The sequence below is a fragment of the Pavona decussata genome, unplaced genomic scaffold (assembly GCF_977016875.1).
Source record: "Pavona decussata unplaced genomic scaffold, jaPavDecu1.1 SCAFFOLD_89, whole genome shotgun sequence".
Taxonomy (NCBI): domain Eukaryota; kingdom Metazoa; phylum Cnidaria; class Anthozoa; order Scleractinia; family Agariciidae; genus Pavona; species Pavona decussata.
In genome coordinates, this window is record NW_028145506.1 from 996,581 (window position 1) to 1,021,621 (window position 25,041).

Genomic DNA, 25,041 nt, shown 5'->3' on the forward strand with positions numbered 1-25,041 from the left:
AATAATGGGGTTGACAGGCCTGCGCGACTCTCACATGCGTGTTTTAGCCTTAATCAGAGTTTTGCCCTCGCTAGTATATCTTTAAGGGAACGCCCTTTCCTGTATGAAATGAGCGGTTTTCCCGTGTAAATTTCTTTGAGCGCTGGGTTTTGTTCTATTAAATGCCATTTATCGAGTAGTATTTGTTTTAAGTTTGGCACTGATGGTTGATATTGGGTAACAAAAGGCAAGATTCGTTTGTTTTCTTTTTTGTTTTGAAGGAGAGCTCGCCCTCTGTCTTCAAAGTTTACTTCTGAGAGTGTCTTTTTTATGAAGTTTCCTGGGTAGCCTCTCTCGAGAAGTTTTGCTTTGAAGTTGTTTATGCTCTCCTCAAATTGTGTTTTAGAGGAGTTTGTTCTTAGCAGTCTAAGGGCCTCTCCTTTGACAAATCCTCTTTTAACACCAGTGAGGTGACATGAGAAGAGCGTGTATTGGAAAGTTTCAGTGGGCTTGAAGTGAGTACGCACGTCAAGCACTGCTTCTCTATTGAATCTTTCGCCTTTGTATATTTTCGTATCCAAGAAGGTTGTTTCTGTATCTGATATTTCAGCCGTAAATCTAATTGTGGGATGGTGACTGTTTGCTTGCTCAATGAACTGTGTTATTTCCTCTCTGGTTGTGCTCCAGATGGAGATAACGTCATCTATATAACGTTTCCAGACAAGCGGTTTTGTGGCGCTTTGGTTTAGAATTTCAGTTTCAATTTTCGCCATGAAGATATTGGCGAAAGCGACTGCCATTTTCGTTCCCATGGCTGTGCCATGAATCTGCAAATAGTCTTTCCCTTTAAATTGGAAAGAGTTTTCCGTTAGAATCAATCTTAGCGCTATTTCGAGTAGATTTGTAGGTATGGGAGGTTTGTTTTCATAGTAGGCGTCGAAGGCCTTGCATATTGTTTGAATTCCCTCCTCTTGTGGTATGTTAGTGTATAAGCTGGTCACATCCATTGAGACAAGAAATGCGCCCATGGGCACTTTTGTTCTTTCTATGAAGTTAATAAGGTCTGTAGTATCCTTTAAGTAGGATACCTGTTGCTTTGCTATAGGCTGAATTAGTTTGTCAACAAATGATGATAGTCTCTCTGTTGGGCCTTCACACCCTGATATTATTGGCCTACCAACTGGTATAGGCTTGTGTATTTTCGTTAGGGTGTAAAAGATCGGAATGCGAGGTGTGCTCGATGTTTGACAAAGCCATTTTTGGGTCATGTCATCTATGTGGTTTCCGCGGTGGAGCTCACTGATTAGTTGTTGGACTCTGCGGTTCGTGTCTTTTATCATCGGTTTTTCTAGAGGTCTGTAGTGTTCTATGTTATCTAGTTGGATTTGACCTTCGTTAATTTTGTCTTGTATGTTCATGACCACAGTAGTAGTGCCTTTGTCCGCTTTTTTGAGATTTATTTCGTGATTCCGTTTTAAAGCTACGAGAGCTTTACGTTCCGCGGGCAGCAAATCGTTTTTAGGTTTTGTCAGTTTGGTTTCTGCAAGTTGTACTTTAACCTCTTCAAGATAAGTTTCAAGGGCGACTGACCTTTGTAAAGGTGGGTTCCATGTTGATTAGACATGGTATGGCTAAAACACGCACGTGAGAGTCGCGCATGCCTGTCAACCCCATTATTACCATGTTGATTGCTATCAGACAGGCCCCGTTTCATGTCGTGAAAGTTCAACCTCTGCGGTAAGACACAATGTACATGAACTCCGCAAAACCAAAGACGAAAAACGCATGTTTCTCGGTCTACACAGCAATGTACAGCCTCCATAGTGAGCTATAAGCTGCAAAACATATACATAATTCTACGGAATCACCTATTCGTATAAGAATTGTCAGTTCATGTACAAAACTAAACGTTTTAGCCATCATAGAAAACACAGCGTCAAGCTTAGCCCTACCGTGGATCGAAATCGCAGCTACCGGATTGGCTAAAACCAATGAGCCAATGGAATTGCAGAATTTTCGATCCGAAGCGTAGGTATAAATTTCGAAAAAAGAGCGCGTATTTTGAAATGATACCGTGAACTCATCTCTATCATTTCTAAATAATCGGCAACCGAAGAGATCCGCAAGATTAGGATCGAAACCGCGGTCTTGCCTGACCATCATTTGAAATGTCGCAGAATATAATAACGGCCGAAGGACTCCTAGCAGCCCCAGGCCAGAGCAATGAGAATGCCTACACAGAAGAGCAAATGGAGCTTACAAACGATGATGAAGAAGCACTTCTCGAGAAATCGGAAGACGAAGTAGAGTGCAGTCAAAGAACTCCAGAAGTGGGAAAAGCCCGCCAAAACTGCAGAACACGAGAGGAGCCATAACGTTTCAACAGGAAACGGCGCCACAGTGAAACCCTCAGCCCTGAGGAAAAATAGCAAACTCTGAGCAAGCGATTAAATCGCTCAAATGACACAGCGAAAGAGGAACTTGCCCTCAGACTCTGCAGTACAGGGCCAGAGCCCACATAAAGGCTGACGACGATTTCAAGTCGGACGTTAAAAGAATCCGCAAAAATGCAGAACAGCAGCTCGTACAAGCCTTACTGAACTTCCATCATCGCGAAATCAATCGCTCAAGAGTAGTAATCAAACGAGGAAAGAGACAAAAATCCTCCAAAAAACAGTTTAGCACTGATCTACATGTAAATAAGACAAAAGAAGTGAGAAAACCAAAATCAACAGCTAGTAACCTTGATGTAACACTTGAAAATGTACAAAAACTAGCTGATAGTATCCAAGACAAATTTGAAAGCTTCAGCAAAGTTATGTCAACACTGCAAGGCATTACAAATAAACATGTTGAAAAGTACACATGCCTACTCTCTGACTCAAATACCTCGGGAAGGGCCAAACGGAAACCGCAAAGGGCTAATTTATCCAGCAGAAAGCGCAAGGAGCGAAAACAAACCAAACACAAAAAACAACTCCATGAGCGCTTAGAGGCTAACAAAAAACACATAAAAAACCTCTCTAACAAAGAACTCACAAACGATGAGATCAACCTTATCTCAAAAGGGCTGAAATTTATTCCTACCCCCGTTACAAAAGAAATACACATAAAGCGGCAACTCTTGCGTGACTTTGAACAATTCGCAAGAAGAATGCGATTACGCTACATATACCACGGGGACGAAAAAGAACCTCATCCATACCATGTCAAATCAACATGGAACCCACCTTTACAAAGGTCAGTCGCCCTTGAAACTTATCTTGAAGAGGTTAAAGTACAACTTGCAGAAACCAAACTGACAAAACCAAAAAACAATTTGCTGCCCGCGGAACGTAAAGCTCTCGTAGCTTTAAAACGGAATCACGAAATAAATCTCAAAAAAGCGGACAAAGGCACTACTACTGTGGTCATGAACATACAAGACAAAATTAACGAAGGTCAAATCCAACTAGATAACATAGAACACTACAGACCTCTAGAAAAACCGATGATAAAAGACACGAACCGCAGAGTCCAACAACTAATCAGTGAGCTCCACCGCGGAAACCACATAGATGACATGACCCAAAAATGGCTTTGTCAAAGACCGAGCACGCCTCGCATTCCGATCTTTTACACCCTAACGAAAATACACAAGCCTATACCAGTTGGTAGGCCAATAATATCAGGGTGTGAAGGCCCAACAGAGAGACTATCATCATTTGTTGACAAACTAATTCAGCCTATAGCAAAGCAACAGGTATCCTACTTAAAGGATACTACAGACCTTATTAACTTCATAGAAAGAACAAAAGTGCCCATGGGCGCATTTCTTGTCTCAATGGATGTGACCAGCTTATACACTAACATACCACAAGAGGAGGGAATTCAAACAATATGCAAGGCCTTCGACGCCTACTATGAAAACAAACCTCCCATACCTACAAATCTACTCGAAATAGCGCTAAGATTGATTCTAACGGAAAACTCTTTCCAATTTAAAGGGAAAGACTTTTTGCAGATTCATGGCACAGCCATGGGAACGAAAATGGCAGTCGCTTTCGCCAATATCTTCATGGCGAAAATTGAAACTGAAATTCTAAACCAAAGCGCCACAAAACCGCTCGTCTGGAAACGTTATATAGATGACGTTATCTCCATCTGGAGCACAACCAGAGAGGAAATAACACAGTTCATTGAGCAAGCAAACAGTCACCATCCCACAATTAGATTTACGGCTGAAATATCAGATACAGAAACAACCTTCTTGGATACGAAAATATACAAAGGCGAAAGATTCAATAGAGAAGCAGTGCTTGACGTGCGTACTCACTTCAAGCCCACTGAAACTTTCCAATACACGCTCTTCTCTTCATGTCACCCCACTGGTGTTAAAAGAGGATTTGTCAAAGGAGAGGCCCTTAGACTGCTAAGAACAAACTCTTCTAAAACACAATTTGAGGAGAGCATAAACAACTTCAAAGCAAAACTTCTCGAGAGAGGCTACCCAGGAAACTTCATAAAAAAGACACTCTCAGAAGTAAACTTTGAAGACAGAGGGCGAGCTCTCCTTCAAAACAAAAAAGAAAACAAACGAATCTTGCCTCTTGTTACCCAATATCAACCATCAGTGCCAAACTTAAAACAAATACTACTCGATAAATGGCATTTAATAGAACAAAACCCAGCGCTCAAAGAAATTTACACGGGAAAACCGCTCATTTCATACAGGAAAGGGCGTTCCCTTAAAGATATACTAGTGAGGGCAAAACTCTGATTAAGGCTAAAACACGCACGTGAGAGTCGCGCAGGCCTGTCAACCCCATTATTACCAATAAGAGACGGATTCAGGGAGCGAGATCGTCCATGAAGAACGAAAGTGACAAATTCATTGAAGTTTAAGTCAGTAGTATTGTGAAAACATTTATAAAAAAACATACAAGATCTCTTCTCTCTCTACCGTGTGTTAAAGGTAAAAGTCGTAAAGCCTGAAGCCTATCGTTATAAGGCATCTCTCCAATTTTGGATCTCAGAATCCAGCAAGTACCTCGTCGCTGGACTCTCCCTTGGATGGTTTTCAATTTAACACTAGCTGGAGACCACACGCCCGTCGCGTAGCCCGATTAGCTTTAATTTCACTGATAAGAGGACATGTTCAGCATCCTGTTGGCCTTGGAGACGATGGACAAGACGTGAGGTTCCCAGAACAACTTATTATAGATTAGTAGTAAAAGACTGGGGATTTCTTACGTGTGACAGTTGACCCCTTACGGTGTGGAGGCTTGTTGCGTCACACTGTAGGTTTTCGCAATCGTTTACCGAAGAGATGGAACGGAGTAACTTTGCATCGTCTGCGTACAGCGCGGCTAATCATTTGTCAGTTGGAGGACGTCAGGTAGGTCATTAAAAAGAATTGACACCTTACATTTAGAGACGTTGAAATTGATGTTGTAATTGTGACTCCAGGTGTGGAGGCTTGTTAGGTCAGACTGTAAGTTTTCGCAATCGTTTACCGAAGAGATGGAACGGAGTAACTTTGTATCGTCTGCGTACAGTGCAGCTAATCATTTATTCTTGAAGGACGTCAGGTAAGTCATTAACAAGAAATAACAGATAGAAGAGGGCCTTAACCAAGCTTCCCTGAGGCACACCGGAAGTGACAGGTAAACGAGGAGAAGCCACACACTCAATCACAACTCTCTGCGATCTCCCCGTTAGTTTTTCAGTAGACTACTCAAGCAGTCGACCCGCTATGCCATACCATTTTAGTTTTTCAAAGAGTATGGCGTCCTCAACGGAGTCATATGCTTTAGCAAAGTCAGGATATAAAATGTCCGCCTTGGTGTTTTTGCCTCTCCAAGTGCTTCTCCAATGGAGTGAAGGACACACTAAAGCTGCGTAATACACGTTTCGTGTCACCAGCGCGAAATAAAAATAAAAAGTTAGGCAAAGGTTACTTACCTTCAGGTTAGTTGTGATTCTTCTAGTACAATGCGTAGCACCAGGGATTCAGATTGTATTTTTCCACGGGTTGCCACGACCAGGTCATTACAGTTCAAAGATCTTTGTTATGTAAATGAAGTCCTATGTAAGAACGCCATGTGCTTTTCACAATTTTTTTTAAGCGGGAAAATACTGGATCCAGAGAACGCGAAGGAATATGAAGGGAGAAATGATACGAGAGGAAAGAAGATAACTCAAATGGGCGGGATCTGAATCCCTGGTGCTACGCATTATATTAGGACAATCACAATTATCCTGCAGGTAAGTAATTTTTGTATAATTTTTTATTTTCCTTCGTATAGTGCTCCGCCCTGCGGAATTCAGATAGCAAAACTCAGAGCAGACACCCTAGCACGATACCAAACATAACACCCTAATACGGTTTCTTTTCTGAATATTTTAATCATGAAAAATAGCTGTAACACTAAGTTAAGCTCAGCGAAAATGTTAGGCAGCTATAGCGAATGAGCTCACACACGAACTGCTGTTTTACATCTTAGCCTGAAGGTGCCTGCATTCTTCCAATTTGCTGTCTTCAAAATATCAGTTACTGAAACGCCCAACTGATTTTTGAGGTAAATACCCCTCTAAAAATATGACATTTAAATGCATGCGTATCAATTCCCCCTAAGGGCAGTACATTTTCCTCCCATCTAGAAATTGCATATTGATGAGGTAACAGCCTTGTAAGGTTTAGAATATGAAATAAAATGTTTCGTCGTACTTGCTGACCATCGTAAATTAGGCATTCCAGTAACATAATGTGACAAGGCACAATGAACACTCAGCTTATCATTATTAGAGAATGCTGCTAGTCAAATTACAATAGATCACTTTACTGGCCCAGACGGTTTGAAAAGACTGTTCGCAGTAGACTCAGTTCCCATCCCAGTAGAGCTCTTAAGATCAACATTTAAGGCGATTAATGCCTGACTTGTTTGAGCAGAAACTAAGGCCACTTTTGTCACTGTTTTAAGTGTTAACTGCTTAAAGATGGCCTATCTTCTACTGAACTGCAAAAACTCCAACGCGTCCAAAACGCTGCTGCCAGGCTTATCTGTAACGTAAGTCGTTTCGATCACATTTCTCCAACACTGAAAATGTAGCACTGGCTGCCAGTGAATTATCGTATTGACTTCAAGATATTGTTAATTACGTATAAAGCTATCCATGGACTCGCTCCAGCGTATCTTAGCGAACTTATCATCCTAAAGACAGTATCTAGATATAGTCTTAGGTCGTCCGGCGAAGTCCTCCTTCAACCGCCCAGAATCAAGACTCTGCGTACGCTGTGATCGTAGCTTTACCGTAGCCGCACCAGCGCTCTGGAACAATTTACCGAACGCAGTTCGCTGCGCACAAAGTGTTCAATCTTTTAAGGACAGGTTATTTCGTCAAGCCTTTGACCTTTATTGAGAATTGTATTTTAGCCATTGACCTTGCCATTGTAATTTTAAATTATATTTATTTAGGATATCTTTATTGTAAAGCGCGCGAGAGCATCTGTTTATGATTCGCGCGCTATATAAATAATAAATTATTATTATTACTTAATTATTAAAGATCTAATGCAGAGAGCGGAAACCACGACTCCAGAATTTTGAACAAAATGTTAACATCTCATGTGAAGTTATACCTTACCGGGTTCTGAAGAGTGAACATGAAATATTCCCTTGATCAAACGAACAATAACAGGTTGTTCACTTAAGGCATAGCCATCTACAGGCAACATCATACACGACAAAGCTCATTGATATGAGTTGATAGTACTATATGACTTGTTGAAATCTTCAAACTCTTCAGTAAGAAAGCCAATTGTTTCTTGATCTGCCTGAAGTGGATTTTAATTCTCTGTTTCTTCGCACAACAGAAGCCGTCAAGCATTTCTATACTGCAGAGTACTAATTTTCTGTTCCAAGTAGCCAGCACCTGCAGCTGTTACATAATTGGCTACCCTCTGAGAAATTTCTCTGAAATTCAAGCTATCCCGGATACATGCCTCGTGGCTAGGCGCAATGCATCTTTGAGAGGCTGTGGGATGATATGCCTTCCCGAAGCAAACTTATCCTTAAGTGTTTTCCATCGAGAAAGAAGAAGCGAATTCAACAAATTCAAGTGAATTCAACACCTCCATCTTAAAATTATGACACTGAATAAGCTCATTAAGGGGTTTCAAAATTAATAACAAGAAAATCGCCTGTCTTCCTGCTTGGGAATACCCCCCCTCCCCCCCCCCCCCAAAAAAAAAAATAGAACTGAATTGTTTAGCGCTGAGGTAGGGAGTGCCTAATGCCACCTTTTTATAATTTGTTACGAACTTCAAGATCAATATGCCACCTTCGAGTTGCTTATCTGAACGGGTTTCCGAAAAAATTAGATCTTATACCCATACATGGCTTGTAAAACCAAGCTATCTGTAGTAAGATTACGCCAAGACGAATAAATTATCTTACGGAGTGAACGCCACTTTGAGGTAGAAAAATACATACAGGACTTTGAACAGCTCCCTCTCAGTATTATCTATGGTGTCGATGATCCTAACAACAAGCTGGACATGTTCAACACACTTGTCATTGAATGCATTGAAAATCACGCGCCATTAAAACGCATGAAGATCACCCGTCCACCTGCGCCATGGCTACATCATGATGATGTAAGAAGCCTCCTGAAAGGAACATGCTACGTCACAAAGCCCATGAAATTAATACTCCACAGGTATGGGAAGCATTCCGCAAGGTGCGTTGCCTCCTAAAAGAAAAGATCAAAGCTGCAAAACAACACTTCATTAATAAAGCCTTATCATCTTCTAAACCTAAAGAGGTTTGGCGAATAATACACCGAATCCTTCACCCTTCATTACAGCCCCTGAGACTTGATGTGAATAGCCTTAACAGATACTTTACAAACACCGCTCAGCGTACTCTCGGATCTACCAATGTCGATGCTAGAGATGATCTATTCAGTTTCATTAACAATTTGCATCAATCGGTACCGGAAGAGGAAGCCTTCAAGCTGCGGCTTGTTACACCAAGTGAAGTAGCTAGAGAGATAAATAGGATTCGGAATGATACATCTACCGGCCCTGATCAGATTCCAATCAAATTCATCAAACCAGTGACAGATATCATCGCTGGCCCGCTTACCCATATTATCAATGCCTTTATAAAGATCTCATCTTTCCCAGAAGCATGGAAGATTGCCAAAATAACACCGATACCAAAAAATGACAGTATTGCAAGTGAATCAGACATGAGGCCCATATCCATTCTGCCAGTACTATCGAAAGTATTCGAAAGACTTGTCCATCAACAGGTTTTTTCTTTTATTGATTCACATAACTTGCTTAAAGATAACATATCAGGCTTTAGGAAAGGCCACTCGACAACCACTGTACTTTTAAGGATAAAAGACGACATCATCAAAGCCATGAAAAGGGAGGAGATTACACTTATGGTCCTTGCCGACTTTTCAAAAGCATTTGACACCATCAAATATAAAACTGTCCTGAAGAAGCTCGATTATCTTGGGTTTTTAAAATCTTTTCTTAACTGGACTATCGAATTCTTAACTGACAGGCGGCATTTTGTCCAAATAGACGATAAAACATCTGACCGCAGTAGAGTTAACTTTGGAGTGCCACAAGGATCGATTATGGGACCTCTAATATTCAACCTCTACGTCGCAGATCTTCATGCCCACATTAACATGCAATGTCACCAATACACGGATGATACAACATTGTATGTGCACTGCAAGCCATCAAGCCTCGAAAGTTGTAAACGTGACTTAAACAAAAACTTATGTAATCTTGAGGAGTGGTCTAGAAATGCAAATTTAGTAATAATCCATCAAAAACCAAAATGATGGTCTTGTCTACAAAACAATTGTCATCTGCCCGTGCCTTGGAAGACTTAAATATGAAGATCGCAGTAAATAACGAGAACATTGAACGTGTTCCTAGTGCTAAACTCTTGGGAACGTACATCAATCAACATCTGAAATGGGAAGACAATGTTAAGTACATTTGTACCTCTTGCTACGCCACACTAGCAATGCTTCGGAAGGTCAAAAATCTGCTGCCTTTTCATATTAGGAAGAACCTTGCCCAAGCACTTGTTCTATCGAAATTATATTATAATGACATTCTTTATCACTCGCGACCGGAATATTTAACAGCACGTCTTCATAGAGTACAAAAGGCAGCTGCAAGCTTTGTCAATGGCAAATATGCAACAACGCTTGATATCCTGAACTTGAATTGGTTACCGGAGGCTGAACAGCGCGAATGGCATATTCTTAAAAGTACACAAAAGAGTCTATACAGCTCAGACTGGCCAAATTATTTGAGACTAGAGACTTACGAAAGTAATCGAAAATTACGCTCCAGCAAGGGTATACAGCTCCAAAGATCAATGATCGCCAATACGTTTCAAGATGAAGCTACTAATTTATTTAATAACCTTCCCCTTTCTTTATGAAACTGCATGGATCCAATTTTAATTTTTAAGGAGACGAAGAAATTGCTACAAGATAAAGCCAGGTCCAGGCTGTGATTGATTTTCATTTAGCGTTTGGAACACATATTTTGTTATTCATTTTAACACCGTTTTTCTTAAGTTTGCCTTAGTTGTAATTAATTTTAGTTAGATATTAACGGAAAAAGAGCCACTCTGTGGAAATGCTGTTAATAAAGTCTTTATTATATTATTATATTATTATTATTATTATTATTATTATTATTATTATTATTATTATTATTATTATTATTATTATTATTATTGTTAAGTTTGTTAAAGGCCCACCTTAATAGGCCTGAGGATAGACGTATGAAGAATGTGAAATCATTGCTGCTTGGTCGTTGTATTGGAACTCTTCTGAGGCTGACGTGGGGGCAAGTGACTTCTCTGCTGATAAGGTGGTTTGCTATACCCATAATGGTCCTTGAAGTTTAAATTACTCCGTCCATAGGTAGCGCACTGGCGGCCACGAAAACTCTCTAAGCGAAGTTTCTTAACCCTATCTAGCAGCTAGTAGCTAGACAGGTGGAGGAGGAAGGGGGGGATTCTACCAGTGGCTACTTTGAACCTGAATAACGTTTTTAATATTTGAGAAAACGCCCTGAAGAAAAACAAAACGATCTGGTCGGTTAGTGTTCATTGAAATTTGATATTACCATGGCAACCAATTTTTGACAGGCAGTTTTTTTAGAACATTGAATATCCCTTTTCAAAATGAAGAAAATTTAGTTTACTTGATGCAACTTTTATGCTAGTGTTCCTTTATTGGGGCGGAATCCCCGACGGCCAAAGAAGAAACAAAATATATAACGCAGTCTAGATAATGTACTTTACCGGAATAGATTCTTCCTTTCACTTCTTAGCACCAACCACCTTGCTCGCTAACTGTACCACGACCAGTATAATCCCTTTGACCAGATTCTTCTGAAACAACTGAAAAGAGCACTCACGAATTTTTCTCTTACCCAACAAGTTGTATATGCCTTTTGAGAAGAAGAAAACTGTTCCTTTGCATAACAACACCTTTATTAGCTTTCGGTCCGCAGCCTTGGGTATCCTTGCGAAGATCATCGTAGGGTAGTTCGCCAACATAATCACAGTCACCTTCCTCGATGATATTTTAAGTAAGGTCAAATTAACTAGGCAGTCCTGCATCGAGGAGAGCCTACTCTTCTTCGGCAATTAGCGAGACCATTCGTGATTGAGTAAGCCGGCCAATCGCGAGACAGGGAATCTTGACCATTGAGTCTGTTAACGAGTCCAGTTTTGACTCAAAAGCTATAAACCCGGTCGCAACCGGAGTTTCATCCGAGCCTTCGACAGAAATTACAACTGAATCTGTCTCTTGCGAAGAGCACATGGCGTTCTTATACAAGACTTCATTTGCATAAGAAGGATCTTTGAACCGTGATGACTTGGTGGCAAGCCGGGGAAAAAAATGCAATGACACAGGGTGAAGGGTTGCACGACAAGGAGAATTGCACGTGTAGCCGCGACTTAACACATGTTAAGGATATCGAATTTTCTATCTATTATTCTACATTACCTTATCGATCAAGTTGTGCCGTTCGCGCATCCTGGCCTAGCAAGATCACCGATTGATCCCAAATGCTATGTTTCTTTGTAACTGTCTATTTTTTTAATAAAGGGTTGCTGTTTTGTTTGTGTGTGTGTGGTAAGACAACAAACAAGGACTAAAATGGAACCACAATTTAAGGGCCAAATACATTTAAAAAATAATTTATATCAGTTTAAATAAAGCTTCAAATGGTTGTTGAAAAGTCATTTGCTCCTGAATTCGAAATTAACAAGAAGACATTTAGGTCAATGAATACCGTCTGGTGCTCATGCATGTGAAACCGTATAGACAGACAGCCAGCATACTATAAAAAACATCCAACAAAAAATTTTAACTGCAAAATATAGACGGACAGCCAGTATACAAAAAGAACATCCAGCAAAAAATTTTAATTGAAAAATATATGATACACTTTAAAAGAAGATTGATTATCAGTAAGCATAATTTCGAATAACTGAATACATCATAAATTAAAAGCCGTTAGAAACTAGGCAATATAGAAAGAACGTGCTAAGAACTATCGATGAAACGAAACAATACATGAGGTTTTAGTAACTAAATTTCAATTTAATAAAACACATTTTTAACTCCTCATCATTGCTTATTTACACTTGATTTCCAAATTTTACTGGTGGTGGAAATTATAGTTAGTAACTAATCTCCATCACAATTAGACGGTACACGCAAATGGTAATTTATTGTTATTATTTTTTTAGTGCCAAATTTTGTATGGATTTAGGTCTCGCGCAATTTTGTGCGCAAAGCTTTATTTTTAGGTGTAACTGTTATGCGCTTCTTAATCAGTTTATCCGACACTCCCAGCTCTGATAAACGTCCCTGAAACGTAACCGACTGAATAAAACCTAAAGGGGAATATGGCCGAAAAGTAAAATAAAGCGATCATTAGTGGATGGAAAGTTTTTTTTGCTACAATAACAAAGGAAATGCGTCATAGCAGTCCTCCCTCATCATTTTAACATTAAAATATATCAGACTTTAAAAGGAGGTTGATTGCGAGTTTGTCTTTGCCTAGCTCAATAAATTATAAATGCAGCTGCCTCAAGTTAGACTTTGGTTAAGAAGGATTCCTTTATTCTTGGATGTGTTAAAAACAAAATGATATTGAAATTAGTTCAATAAGAAACCGTTGCTAGCTTCTGCCTTTGTCTTTCGTAATACTTTTGGTTTGAGGTTGAATTCATTATCTTTCACTCATTGTCTATTTCTCCATGGTGAAAAAATACTCCAGCAAAAAAGGTGTCAGGAAGTGGAAGCTATGAATCAATAGAAAAAGTAAATCAGAATCTCAAGACTCTTTAAAACAATAAAATAACTCAGTGTCTCGAAGTTTAAAATCACGGATGAGGCGCTCGGAAAATTGTTGATATAATACGTCAAATATCTTAGCTAATTGCCTCGTCTACTTCCTCCCCTCCTCCCATCACAAAAAATATATTCCATGTGAAATACAGCCAAACTTAATTTCAATATCGCAATTGTAATTTTTTTCCGTGTTTTCAAAATTTTCTGAGGATTTAGGTTTAGTGTGCGCAGTGCTTTGGGATTGGTTCTTCCTCTATCTTTATCCCAGGCTCTCTTCAAGAACACCCGTCTTTTGAATTCTAGAGCTAAGTGCCACTATAGCGCAGCCAGTTTTTACTATGAAAGGACTTGTTTTGACTTGTAGCATTGTGTTAAAATATGGTAATCATCTTCTTTCCAAATAGCATTTTAATTAGGCCTGGTAACTCTTGGCGTTATGTATATATTTTTTCATGTGAATGAGTTTCAAATTCCCCGGAAAGTTTTGAATTGCTATATGTAGATTGGATCTCAAAACCCGTAGCGAAGTTTGGTTGTGAAATAATGTGGAAACTTTGTGACAAAAGATAATGTGAAAATTTGTGCTTTCTTCGGGGTGGATGGGTCATGCCTGTCCACCCACTTTTAGAAATTTAGGTTCACCTATTGTTTTTTCTAAACCCCTGTTAATGAAAACCACCCCCCGCCTGATTTTACCACGTTAAACGCATTTTGTTCCATACAGCGACATCATTTGCTTGCTCCCTGTTACACACTGAGGAGATACGATTTGGCGTTCCAAGGATTGCAGGAAAGGTAGAACTAACCCTAGCAAATGATAGTTACAGATAAAAATACAATAGTAATGACGAATTTTCAATTCAGATTATTCGAAACAAAATAAGACATTCAAAGTTTAAAATGGATACAGTTGACTTCAATGAGTTTGTTCCATCATGAGGAACGTTTCGTTATCAATATAACTGAAATGATCAAACATAGCTAGTTCCACAGTACTGACAACCGACCAGAGACAAGCCCGCATTATTGCTTGCCCGATGTATTTTCGACCGAGAATCGAACATTTTTGGAGGCCTTAGCAAGAAACGAGGCCTTGAAGCTATTAAGTACTTAAAAATAGTTTTTGCCCTTGATGTGTCTACTCGCGTATTAACAAATCCCAAGCAGAATCATTTAGTTCTTGAAAAATTAAGAGGTCTTACCGAAACTGGGATCTCACGGAATCTTATATACGGTACATTAAAATGGTCGTTGGATTATCTTCACCAACCTATCCACTTTACATACAGCCGACAAACGTGTAGGGCTATGTTCGACCTAAATGCTTAAAACCATGTTTGTAAAATCTTGAATTGCGCACGTGGAGATAAAATATAACCTGCTTAAGTTAAAAGATAAACGAAATGATGGGTGTAAAATTGCATACGTTCAGGTGTGTTTCAAGCTCGACGTGTTAAAAATAAATTATTCATTGGTGCATTTAATCCGTTGATACATTCATTCTCCCATCTATTCAGAGGGTTATTTTCTAAAAAAGCCGTGTGCTACTTCAAAGGAGGGATAGAAACGAATGTTTTGTTTTTATAAACAGAGTCTATAAAGTAATTTGGCCACCGTAAAGAGATTCGAGTGCTGGTTGATTGTCCTTAGCTCAATTAATTTTCTATTTTCAACATGTAAGCATCTTAGGCACATTTACTGAATGATGTGGTTTCCTAAGGAAAACTTCTTTTCTTTTCTTTCATTTTTCAGATACACTAAAATGGTGGTATTTCTCTTGCTGGCCGTCATGTGTCTTGTACACTCAGGTGAGATATATTTGTAAAATTTTATTGGTTTCGAATCAAACTTCCCCTTTTTGCGCAGAAGCAGCTGTAGGGCGTCCGTTGTACTTGGTCAATTTAGCGTGCTGCATTCTTATTACTCTTCCACCCGCTAGCTTTGTTTTGCTCGCCAAAATGCACATTGAAGACAATTCTGAGACACTTTCAATTAAACGTTTGCATGCAAACAACGACGAGAAACACAAAACAAAAACACAAGTTTCTTCATTAAAATTGTCATATTCGTTGTACAAAACTATCGGCTGACCGAGATAGTTTTCACACAAAAAAAGTAATTCGTGTTCTGTTAGATGCTCAGTGGGGAACTTTTGGGGGTATTTCTGGGTTAAAAATTATCTTCTGAGTGTTGAAAAAAAGATTTAAATAGCACGCCAAACCAGCATAGTCCGAAGTCCAAAGTCTGAAATATCATAATAACCTCGTGCTCTCTGTTCCCAATGTAGCAGGAAGATTTCTTTATAGTTCACCTAACTCTATCACCATAACATCATCACCATCGGTATACAAGATAATAGCAATATATATGTAATATTCTATGTAATATTGTTGTCATTATCGTCATCAGCAGCATTACAATAACTATGTAATATGGTCTACAGAATCTGCTTTTATCCGAAACAAACGAAGGAATCAAAACAAACACAGCTGGATAATCGAACTTTCAGAGCTAATAATAAAAGAAATTACATTTCTTTTAATTTTGTTTTTTACGAGGAATTGCTTTTTTGTCTTAATTTTAGCGGCGGCGGCTTGTGACTACCCTCCCAGAGATATTTGTATTACCATTGACCAGACCAAAAGTGTTGGAGCGTCTAATTACGTAACTATGTTGGAAGCTATTAAGGACCTTGTTGCCTCGTACAATGTGGGTCCTGAAAATGATCACGTATCCATTGTAACTTTTCATGGAGACGTCTTCGTGCGATCCAGATTGGATGACTCACAGTACCACAGTGTAGACGCCTTGAAAGCGCTCATCCAAGAAATGCAAGACAACGATAAGTTAGGATCGCCTACAAGGACTGATCTTGCACTGGATACAGTCAACAAAGAAGTGTATACACCAGCGAATGGGGATCGGCCAGACTCACCAGACATCCTTATAGTGTTCACGGATGGAGGGAAAGCTCAAAATTCAATGTCTTATGACGAAGTATTGCCACCACTTGAGGTAAGGTAAAATTCAATATGAAATGGATAACATGAAGCCCGAAGGTGTCTGTTTTAACAATGAGTTCAAACGCGTTTTTGGGCGTGGTTAGGTGAGCGTCGACAGTTCACACTAAATTTAATATGAGTGATATTTTATGGCAAGTGTTATTTTCGTGTGGCGGGGCATATTCCTTGATTTCAACTTGACTTAGTTATTTGGCATTTGCGATTTATCAGGTGCAAAAGCTCTTATTATAACTATAAATTCCTTTTTTTTTTTTGTAATAAACATTTTTATAATAATAGCAAAAGTTATAAATATATTATCCAATTTCGAGAAATTGTGCTCCTTAAATCTTGCATTTTCACAGTTCTGTGTATAGAGGCAGCTATATCCCAGGTTAAAAATATTTCTTATTTGAGCTTTCAACAAGTTTAGTAGGCAATTCTCAGACTTTTACCTAAAAAGGAATTTTTTTCAGCCTTCTTAAAAGGACTGCGGAAAACATTCAGAACTACGGTTCGATATTTTAATCATTTCCAGTTATTTTACACAAACAACTAACTCTCATGTAAACATGCAGTGAAAGAACTTTTATGGACGTCAATCACCTTATATTGTCAATTGTCATCTTCATACATGTTATGATATATTTAGAAGCCACCATGGGGGGAGGGGGTACTCTCTTATGTAGGCTATATAGATATGTACGACGTCAAAGGGTATGGCTTTTGTCCTTTTTGTTCTAAAATATAGTGGGGATGGTCTGTAGTTGGGTATGTTTTCACGAGTAAATTTGGGATAAAAAGGCCAACACAAATACGATTCAAATGTTCTCGGCTTTCATGTCGGTCTTTCGACCAATTTATCATCTTGCATATTTTCAGTGGATTAACGTATTGATTTGGAGGGTTTTATGGTCTGAATTAAACTACTGATTACAGGCTATGATCTGAAACAGAGCAGAAAATATCACATATTTTGGTTTGGGATGGGAGGATATCGAGAGGTGAGCCAACGTCTGCCCATAACCCCCCCCCCCCCCCCGTCCACCCCCCGGCCGGGAAGCCACGATATAATTTAAATTACAATCTTAGCCTAATTGATATCAGTACATTGGCCCCAGGAAAAAGGAGTTCATCGAATCGCTGTGGGAATTGGAAAGAGCATTGCTCAGGAGGAGCTTATCACAATCGCTGGAAGCGAAGACAGTGTGATTAATGCTAAAAGCTTTGAAGACCTTGGTAACAAGCTGAAGGAGATTGAGGAGGCAACATGCAGTAAGAATTAGTACATTTATATAGAAGAGGATATTAATATCAGAGTGAAAGATTAAAAAAAAGTACACCATTCCTTAAGGTTTTGTAGTTATTTAATACTTTGGAGCTTTTGATACGTTGTTGAGAATAACATGCATTAAACTATAATATACTCATGTCTAAACACGCACCAAAAATTATGACTTGATTTGCCCTACACCTAACAATTAAGAAATGATAACGAAAAGATGAAAAAGTGTATGAGAACATTGATATGAGAGAAACAGTAGAAACCAAATGATATATTTCTACATTATAAGGTACAAGTGTCACTTTAGACACTCCAACTTTAGCTTCCAAAATTTAAGCCAGACAACTGGTATGAACAGATTTAAAAGTGCATGCGGAAAAAAGTATTTTGGTGTAAAGTGAGGTCAGAATTTCGAGAGCACGCCAAGTATAGATATAAAAGATTTCCGACGAGAACCCTTTTGGTCTCGATACTGCATTTACCCAAGAACGGCGGGTTAATATCTCCTTTTCTGACGGAAAGTCAAAGTTAGATCTTTTCGCAGAGACGAGTAAAGACTAATGATAAAAACCGACGTTTCCATGTCACCAAGACATCATTACAAAGATAATAACCTCTATCTGGACAGGTTTGTTTTCCGTAGTCTGGGGCTGGAGGGGTGGGGGGGGGGGGGGATTATGATCGGTGATCACGTCATGATGAGCCAATGGCGGCCATCTTTGATCTGCCATCGTGGATTGCTGGACTGATTTTCCCAAAACTTCAGAAGAGCGCCAAAAATAAACGAAAAGTGACCAAAATCATGGAAGAAGGACTAACATAAGCTAAAAAACATAACACTTACTGCAGTTGCAGTAGTGAGAAAGGTATTTTTTCTTCATTTTAGAAATGGATTATCTATCTTCTGAAAAAAAAAATGCCTGTCAAAAATTGGTTTCCACGTTAACATCAAAGCCAAAGAACACTAACTGGTCACATCGTATGGTTCCCAGATAAATTTCTAAAGAATTCACTAAGTTTCGTGGCATTTATTAAAAAAAACCCCAAATATTTATAAAAGTTATTCAGGTTTAAATTTGTCTAGATAGGGTTAAAGTAACTCAGTGTACAATTGCACGAATACTTTAGCTCGAATCGAGTCTGATTGCATGTTTAGCATAGGTCGTAATTATGTTATGAATAGCATCTCTTCATCAAAGAATCGGACTTATTTTGAACATTTTTAACAATGCGAAAAAGTCTCACCAGGTCCTCAGAGACTTTCCCGTACAGGCTGTGATAGTGCTTGTAACATCGATTTTTATAGTTAGCTTTTATTTGTCTTACGTTAGTAAATCGTTAATAGAAAGTATTGTTTACGAGACGTTCTTCTCATGGGCTGTATGGTTGAACGCAGTGAACGTGCAGTCATCGCACTGCATGTTTTTTTTTTTAACATTTTACGTTTCGGGTTGCAATATAATGTCTATTTATTTCTATGAATCCAGCTAAAGTGGAAAGCTAAACTAGTACTTTTTCCGCCATAAAAGCCGAAAAAAAAAAAGTTACTTTTCGAATGAATTGTTTTGGATGTTCCATTCTAGAGAAACTACTCGAAATTTAACATAAGTACTTGGAAGTATCATTAAATGGTCGGCACCGAAAACATCTAAGAGGGGAGAAGCTAAGGATGTATAGTCTCTTATTCTCTGTTGTAATTTCATTCACACCTATAACAGATGAAGACGGGGGTTACACTGAATGGAGTGAGTGGTCAGAGTGCTCTGCCACTTGTGGAGGAGGATCTCGAACACATTCCAGAACCTGCACCAACCCTCCGGTAAAAAATGGCGGCAAAACATGTGAGGAACAGGACCTTGGACCAGCAGAAGAATCTGAAGAGTGTAACACCCAGGAGTGTCGTAAGTTATAAGTTCTGCATATATCCTTAAGAATGAACATTTGACTTAGTTTTCATGAAGTAATGCAACGGGACCGCGCTGGTAACAAAATAATAGTAATAGAGAGATTTGGAATCGCGTTTTCTTGATAAAATGAGTACATACATGAGAAAGCAATTCTTGCCTTTCATGATAAAGAAAAACTAATCAATTTTACTCAGAAACTGAAATCAGTGAGCAGGAAATGAAAGATAATCATGGTCACGTGGTAATTTCTGTCGTTTGCCGAAAACATAATTCTAATTAATCTCTTTATCATATCACCGGAACCTTACTACCCCACGCTTCGTAAATAATGTACAAATTCTAAAGCCTGGTAGTGTCACGTTGACCCTTTCATTTTTCGCCCTCGCATGCGCAAACCTTTGCCGATATTTATAACATTTTTCAGACATTGGGACAACGCTTCTCGTCTTTTTTTCTTTTGTTGTTCTTGTTGTTCTAGAAACGACAGAAACATTGGTGGCCTCTCAGTGGTTAGAGCATCCAGACTAGTAACTACTGCCGATTCCTGCTGGGGGTTCGGAAATTTTTTCCGAGAATTCTCATTGCGTATATACATCATCTATTTCATAGCAGAATTGAAATTGGAATCATAATTTTTAAGGATTATATTTACTCATCCCATTCTTTAGCATCGATTAACTCAAAATCACATCATTATTTTGACTAATCAGTTCTGAATCAGTATCTTGCCATGGGAATGGCAAGCACGTCCTATAGAAATTGTAATGTGAGCAAGCGTAAGCGAAAAAGCTAACGCTAAGCAAGCTCCAGAAGAATTTGGGGTAGGAGAGTTTTGATATATGCATTGCGTTACTTTATCGTTCGCCGTTTTCCATTTCTAAGCGAAGATGAGTAGTTTCTATCTCTACTTTGCTATTCTCGATTCTTTTGAGATGGCGCAAGCGAGCAGTTCTAACAGCGATACGTAACCTCTGCGATTAGAAGGAATACACGTTCTTATGAACCCAAGAAAATAACTTTCATTTTATTTGCTTTAAGCTCAACCCGGTGGCTACACTGAGTGGTCTGAGTGGGGAGAATGCAGTGTTACTTGTGGCGGAGGAGTTCAGAAACGTTCAAGAACGTGCACAAATCCACCTCCAGCTGGGGGTGGGCCGTCGTGTACCGATCAGGGCCTAGGACCAGCCGAGGAAGAGCAGGAATGTAACGCACAGGAATGTCGTAAGTTGCATTGCAATCGGTTTTAATTTAAAAGTAATCTACTGGCTAGACATCCACATAACAAAACATGATCTTATTTGTATTTTAGCCGTAGATGCTGGCTATACGGATTGGAGCGAATGGGGAGAATGTAGCGTAACTTGTGGTGGAGGAGTTCAGAAACGTTCAAGAACTTGCACCAATCCCCCTGCATCTGCTGGCGGGAAATCCTGCATCGAGCAGGACCTAGGACCAGCTGAGGAACAGCAGGAATGTAACGCACAGGAATGTCGTAAGTGGCATTGCAATATATATTTAAAATTTAAATTGAATCTACTGGATAAAACACAACGTAACTAAACATGATCTTATTTTAATTTTAGCTGAAGATGGTGGCTATACGGATTGGAGCGAATGGGGAGATTGTAGCGTAACTTGTGGTGGAGGAGTTCAGAAACGTTCAAGAACCTGTACCAATCCACCTCCATCTGGTGGCGGGAAATCCTGCACCGAGCAGGACCTGGGACCAGCTGAGGAACAGCAGGAATGTAACAAAGACCCTTGCGGTAAGCAACTATATAGGTTGCCATGAGTTACCTGTAGCAGGCCTAAACATTTCAAGTTTAGGTGATTAAAGGCAGTATTTCACGGTTCGGCGCATGTGCAAGCGATGACAAGCTAATTGTTCTTGCACCAATTAGAAGCGAGTACACAACACCGGCGGGATACGGTGGGCAAGTCTGATAACTTGCTGGCATAAAATTAAACTGACCGGCCAGTATTTCGGTCACGTTTCAGAAAGACACAAAGCGTCTGCCCATGTAAAGCACATGGGGATTTTTTGCAATGTTTCGTGCAAATGTCTCAAGAAATCCACAAAATGCCAGAACTTATGAGCTTATGCGAACGGATACGGTTTTATTTTAGTACAATGTCGATATCTCGTGGCATCGACCTTTTTGATTACGCGCGGTTCGAAAAGCCGAGACGCTCCCTCAAACTTACGTACTTAGGGCCAGCATTTCATCGGCAGCATTCAGTGATAAACTTACTATAGTGTGTTCGTTCGATTGCCTGATTTTATTGGACCAGCGAGAAGGCGAAGAACGAGAAATCCGCAAGCTTCAAGAAGCGATGCGAAATTTAGTAACAACAACACTGAGCGTCCTTCTGAGAAGCTGCAATGCATTTGAGAAAACGCAGCCGTGGTGGAAGATGAAAACTGCGTTTACTGTTTTATTCGTAGACCGTAATTTTATAGATAAATGAACACCTTACCATATATTTTGTAGTTTGCCGCAAATCTTTGTTGTTTTTTTTTTCTACTGCACTGTATTCAAGCCCGCTAATAGACGACTACAACTAACTCACACATTTGATCACATATTTATTTGCTTCGCGTCTCAGTGTAAAATTTTTTTTCATCCAAAGCAAAACACTGATGTTTGATGCTGTTTGTCCGTCGAATTCTCCGTTTTTGACAGTCGGCTTGCATATGAACAAACAGTACGATTGAAATCTAGAAAATCCTCTCGAGTGAAATCGTAATGTTTTGCATTATTATTATTATTATTATTATTATTATTATTATTATTATTATTATTATTATTATTATTACAGATACTATAATGAACAGCTATAGATACTTTATTAATGGGTTTCACATAGATATTTTTTCATTTTTTAATTAATAGACAGTTTTTATATCTGCTCTGTTGAAAACCACCAGACCACCAAGAACAGTTTTTTTTAATAAAGCTTTATCACAACCTGTATTTAAATTTGTGAAGTGAGAATGAGTTTAACCAAATTTTCATTATATTAAAAATTAAAAAAAATTATTATTATTATTATTATTATTATTATAATTGTTATTATTATTATTATTATTATTATTATTATTATTATTATTATTATTATTACTACTATTATTATTATTATTATCATTATATGTCTGACATTGACATTACATCGGAAAGTGCGCCAGCCAAAATTTAAGTAGGATTTAGGATTATGGGGTTTTGGAATTTTCACATTTTAGTGTATGATATCTTTCAGAAGCAAATATTTCCTTTGTTTTTCAACGCAGATTGAATATATATATTTTTTCTCTTTATAAATATCTTAAAGCTTCACGTTGAACATGTCCTTATACCACAAGAATTTGAATACGAGAATTTTATATTTGCTGAAAATGTACATAATTTTTAGGAGTGCATAGGGTTGTGTTTTAAAAGAGTTGGTCATTTTTAATAAAGACTATTTTTAATTTTAAAAATTATTATTATTATTATTATTATTATTATTATTATTATTATTAATTATTATTATTATTATTATTATTAATTATTATTATTATTTTTATTATTATTATTATTATTATTATTATTATTATTATTATTATTATTATTATTATTATTATATTCTTCTTCAGAACCAGACGAGTGCGAAATTCCCCCGCTAGATGTTGCAATTGTTATCGATAAGACAAAGAGCCTGAGAAGAGATCACTACATCTCCATGTTAAACTCAATCAAGAATTTCATAGGAATGTTCAATGTTGGGAAAAAGAAAACGCACATCGCCGTGGTGTCGTTTGCTGGTAAAGCAAAAGCGCGAAACCTTCTTAAAGGCCGTGTGGCCAGTAAGAAAAAGCGCTTGAGGAAACTGCTTGACAAAATGAAGGACGAAGAGCTCAGTTCGCCCACTCGTACAGACTTAGCGCTCGAGAAGGTCTTCACAAAGATTTTTACCAGCGCCAATGGAGACCGTCCTGGAAACCCGAACATCATCGTCGTCTTCACGGATGGGGGGTTACACCACACGGCTAAACCTTACAGTGAAGTGATTCCAAAAGTAGGTGAAAGAATTAGTACCTACGTGACCTGTAACAGATAGGCAATGTCCAGGGCCATCTTAAGATAAGTGGGGTGTTTGATGCAGTGAGGTTCCCTATGTTCCGAGGAATTTTCCCGAGCTCTGTATTAGATCACTTGGCTGAAGGCAGTTTAGTGTGGATAGGAAACACAACATAAACACAAACAATTCTTTTGGAAGACAGGTAACGACTGCAGAAAACTCCCGCTTACCTTAAGATGCTATATGCAATCTGACACAGAATGGTTGTTATGAAAGGCAGCTCAAAGTGTTTCCTAGCCTCAAACCCCATCTAAATATAAACTATCCTGTCAAACATGAATTCATATGAAAAGAAAAATTCAGTTTTGTCTAATGCCAAATACGTTATTCGAGGACATGTGGAGAAGAAACGTTCTGGTAAAAAATTGAAAAGATCTTATCATGATGTCCAACTTATTGCGTTGCGAAAATGATGATACAAAATGATCAATACACGATTAGTCTTAAACCAATAAGTAAATTACCACTTGAATTAAAAGCATGTTTTATCGGCTCAATCGCAATTACACTAAGATCGATAGTTACTTTGATATTGTACTCTAACTTTGTTGTCATATTTTCAGAGAAAGAAAATGTATTCTACACTTACCTAGCTGAATTTCTACTAGAGACCATCAAGACATCATATTAAACTATTTGCCCTTCTTCTTTCAACTTAGGATAGTGATGCTCATCGCGTTGCTGTTGGGATCGGAAGGAAGGTCAAAAGAGATGAGCTTGAGAAAATAGCTGACAGCCCTGATCGGGTCGTAATGGCGGCAAGTTTTGACCAATTGGAGGAGAAGCTTGGGGAAATCCGCGAGGCCGCCTGCAAAAAGTGAGGTGGGTGGAGATCAGGAAAATAAAATAAAAAGAAAATAAAGACAACAGCAATATGATTAAATTTTTTTCCCGGTTCCGCCGCGCAGTTTCTAATTGTCCTATGAACGCTGCAGTGTTCTCTGTAGTAAATAAATAAAAAAAAAAAACAATGCTGAGCGTAGATCAGAACTAGTGTGCCGCCTGCAATAAAGCACAAACAGTACCATCTGAACATGTTTAACAGTAATACAGAAACAAAAGCAAATACAAACAGCATTTGGAGAACGCGAACTTCTGTACCTGTGTTAATATAAGCTGAGCGATGACTTACGAGCCGTTTCTACTGTTGGATTGACCGCAAGAAAAACTCCTTTCTTTCATCTCATTACATTTACTTGTCTCTCTTTTTCTTCTAGCATGGCTTCCTTCAAGTAGAAAATCCAGGGGAAGTCTGATTTAACAGGAATAAAATGGGGATAAGGAAATTAAAGGAAGATGATTATGAATTGGTATAAATGAAATAAAAGTGGAATCTATACAGGAA

At 38.6% G+C, this 25,041-nt stretch overlaps 3 protein-coding genes across 3 annotated transcripts; 2 read left to right on the plus strand and 1 right to left on the minus strand.

Annotated features, from left to right (window-relative positions):
• LOC146474450 (uncharacterized) lies at positions 1–1,553 on the minus strand. The gene has a single exon (XM_085117049.1). It carries the CDS (start codon positions 1,395–1,397, stop codon positions 54–56), a length of 1,344 nt encoding a protein of 447 aa, XP_084973175.1. The 5' UTR covers positions 1,398–1,553; the 3' UTR covers positions 1–53.
• A 1,150-nt stretch (positions 1,554–2,703) lies between these two features.
• On the plus strand, positions 2,704–4,790 carry LOC146474451 (uncharacterized). The gene has a single exon (XM_085117047.1). It carries the CDS (start codon positions 2,798–2,800, stop codon positions 4,736–4,738), a length of 1,941 nt encoding a protein of 646 aa, XP_084973173.1. The 5' UTR covers positions 2,704–2,797; the 3' UTR covers positions 4,739–4,790.
• Positions 4,791–14,091: 9,301 nt separating this feature from the next.
• Positions 14,092–25,041, plus strand: LOC146474452 (coadhesin-like). The gene is made up of 11 exons (XM_085117048.1): positions 14,092–14,178; positions 15,136–15,191; positions 15,968–16,398; positions 17,507–17,660; positions 19,389–19,571; positions 20,616–20,798; positions 20,887–21,069; positions 21,161–21,343; positions 23,212–23,633; positions 24,356–24,518; positions 24,914–25,041. The coding sequence occupies exons 2-10, from the start codon at positions 15,146–15,148 to the stop codon at positions 24,515–24,517; spliced, it is 1,947 nt and encodes a 648-aa protein (XP_084973174.1). The 5' UTR covers positions 14,092–14,178; positions 15,136–15,145; the 3' UTR covers position 24,518; positions 24,914–25,041.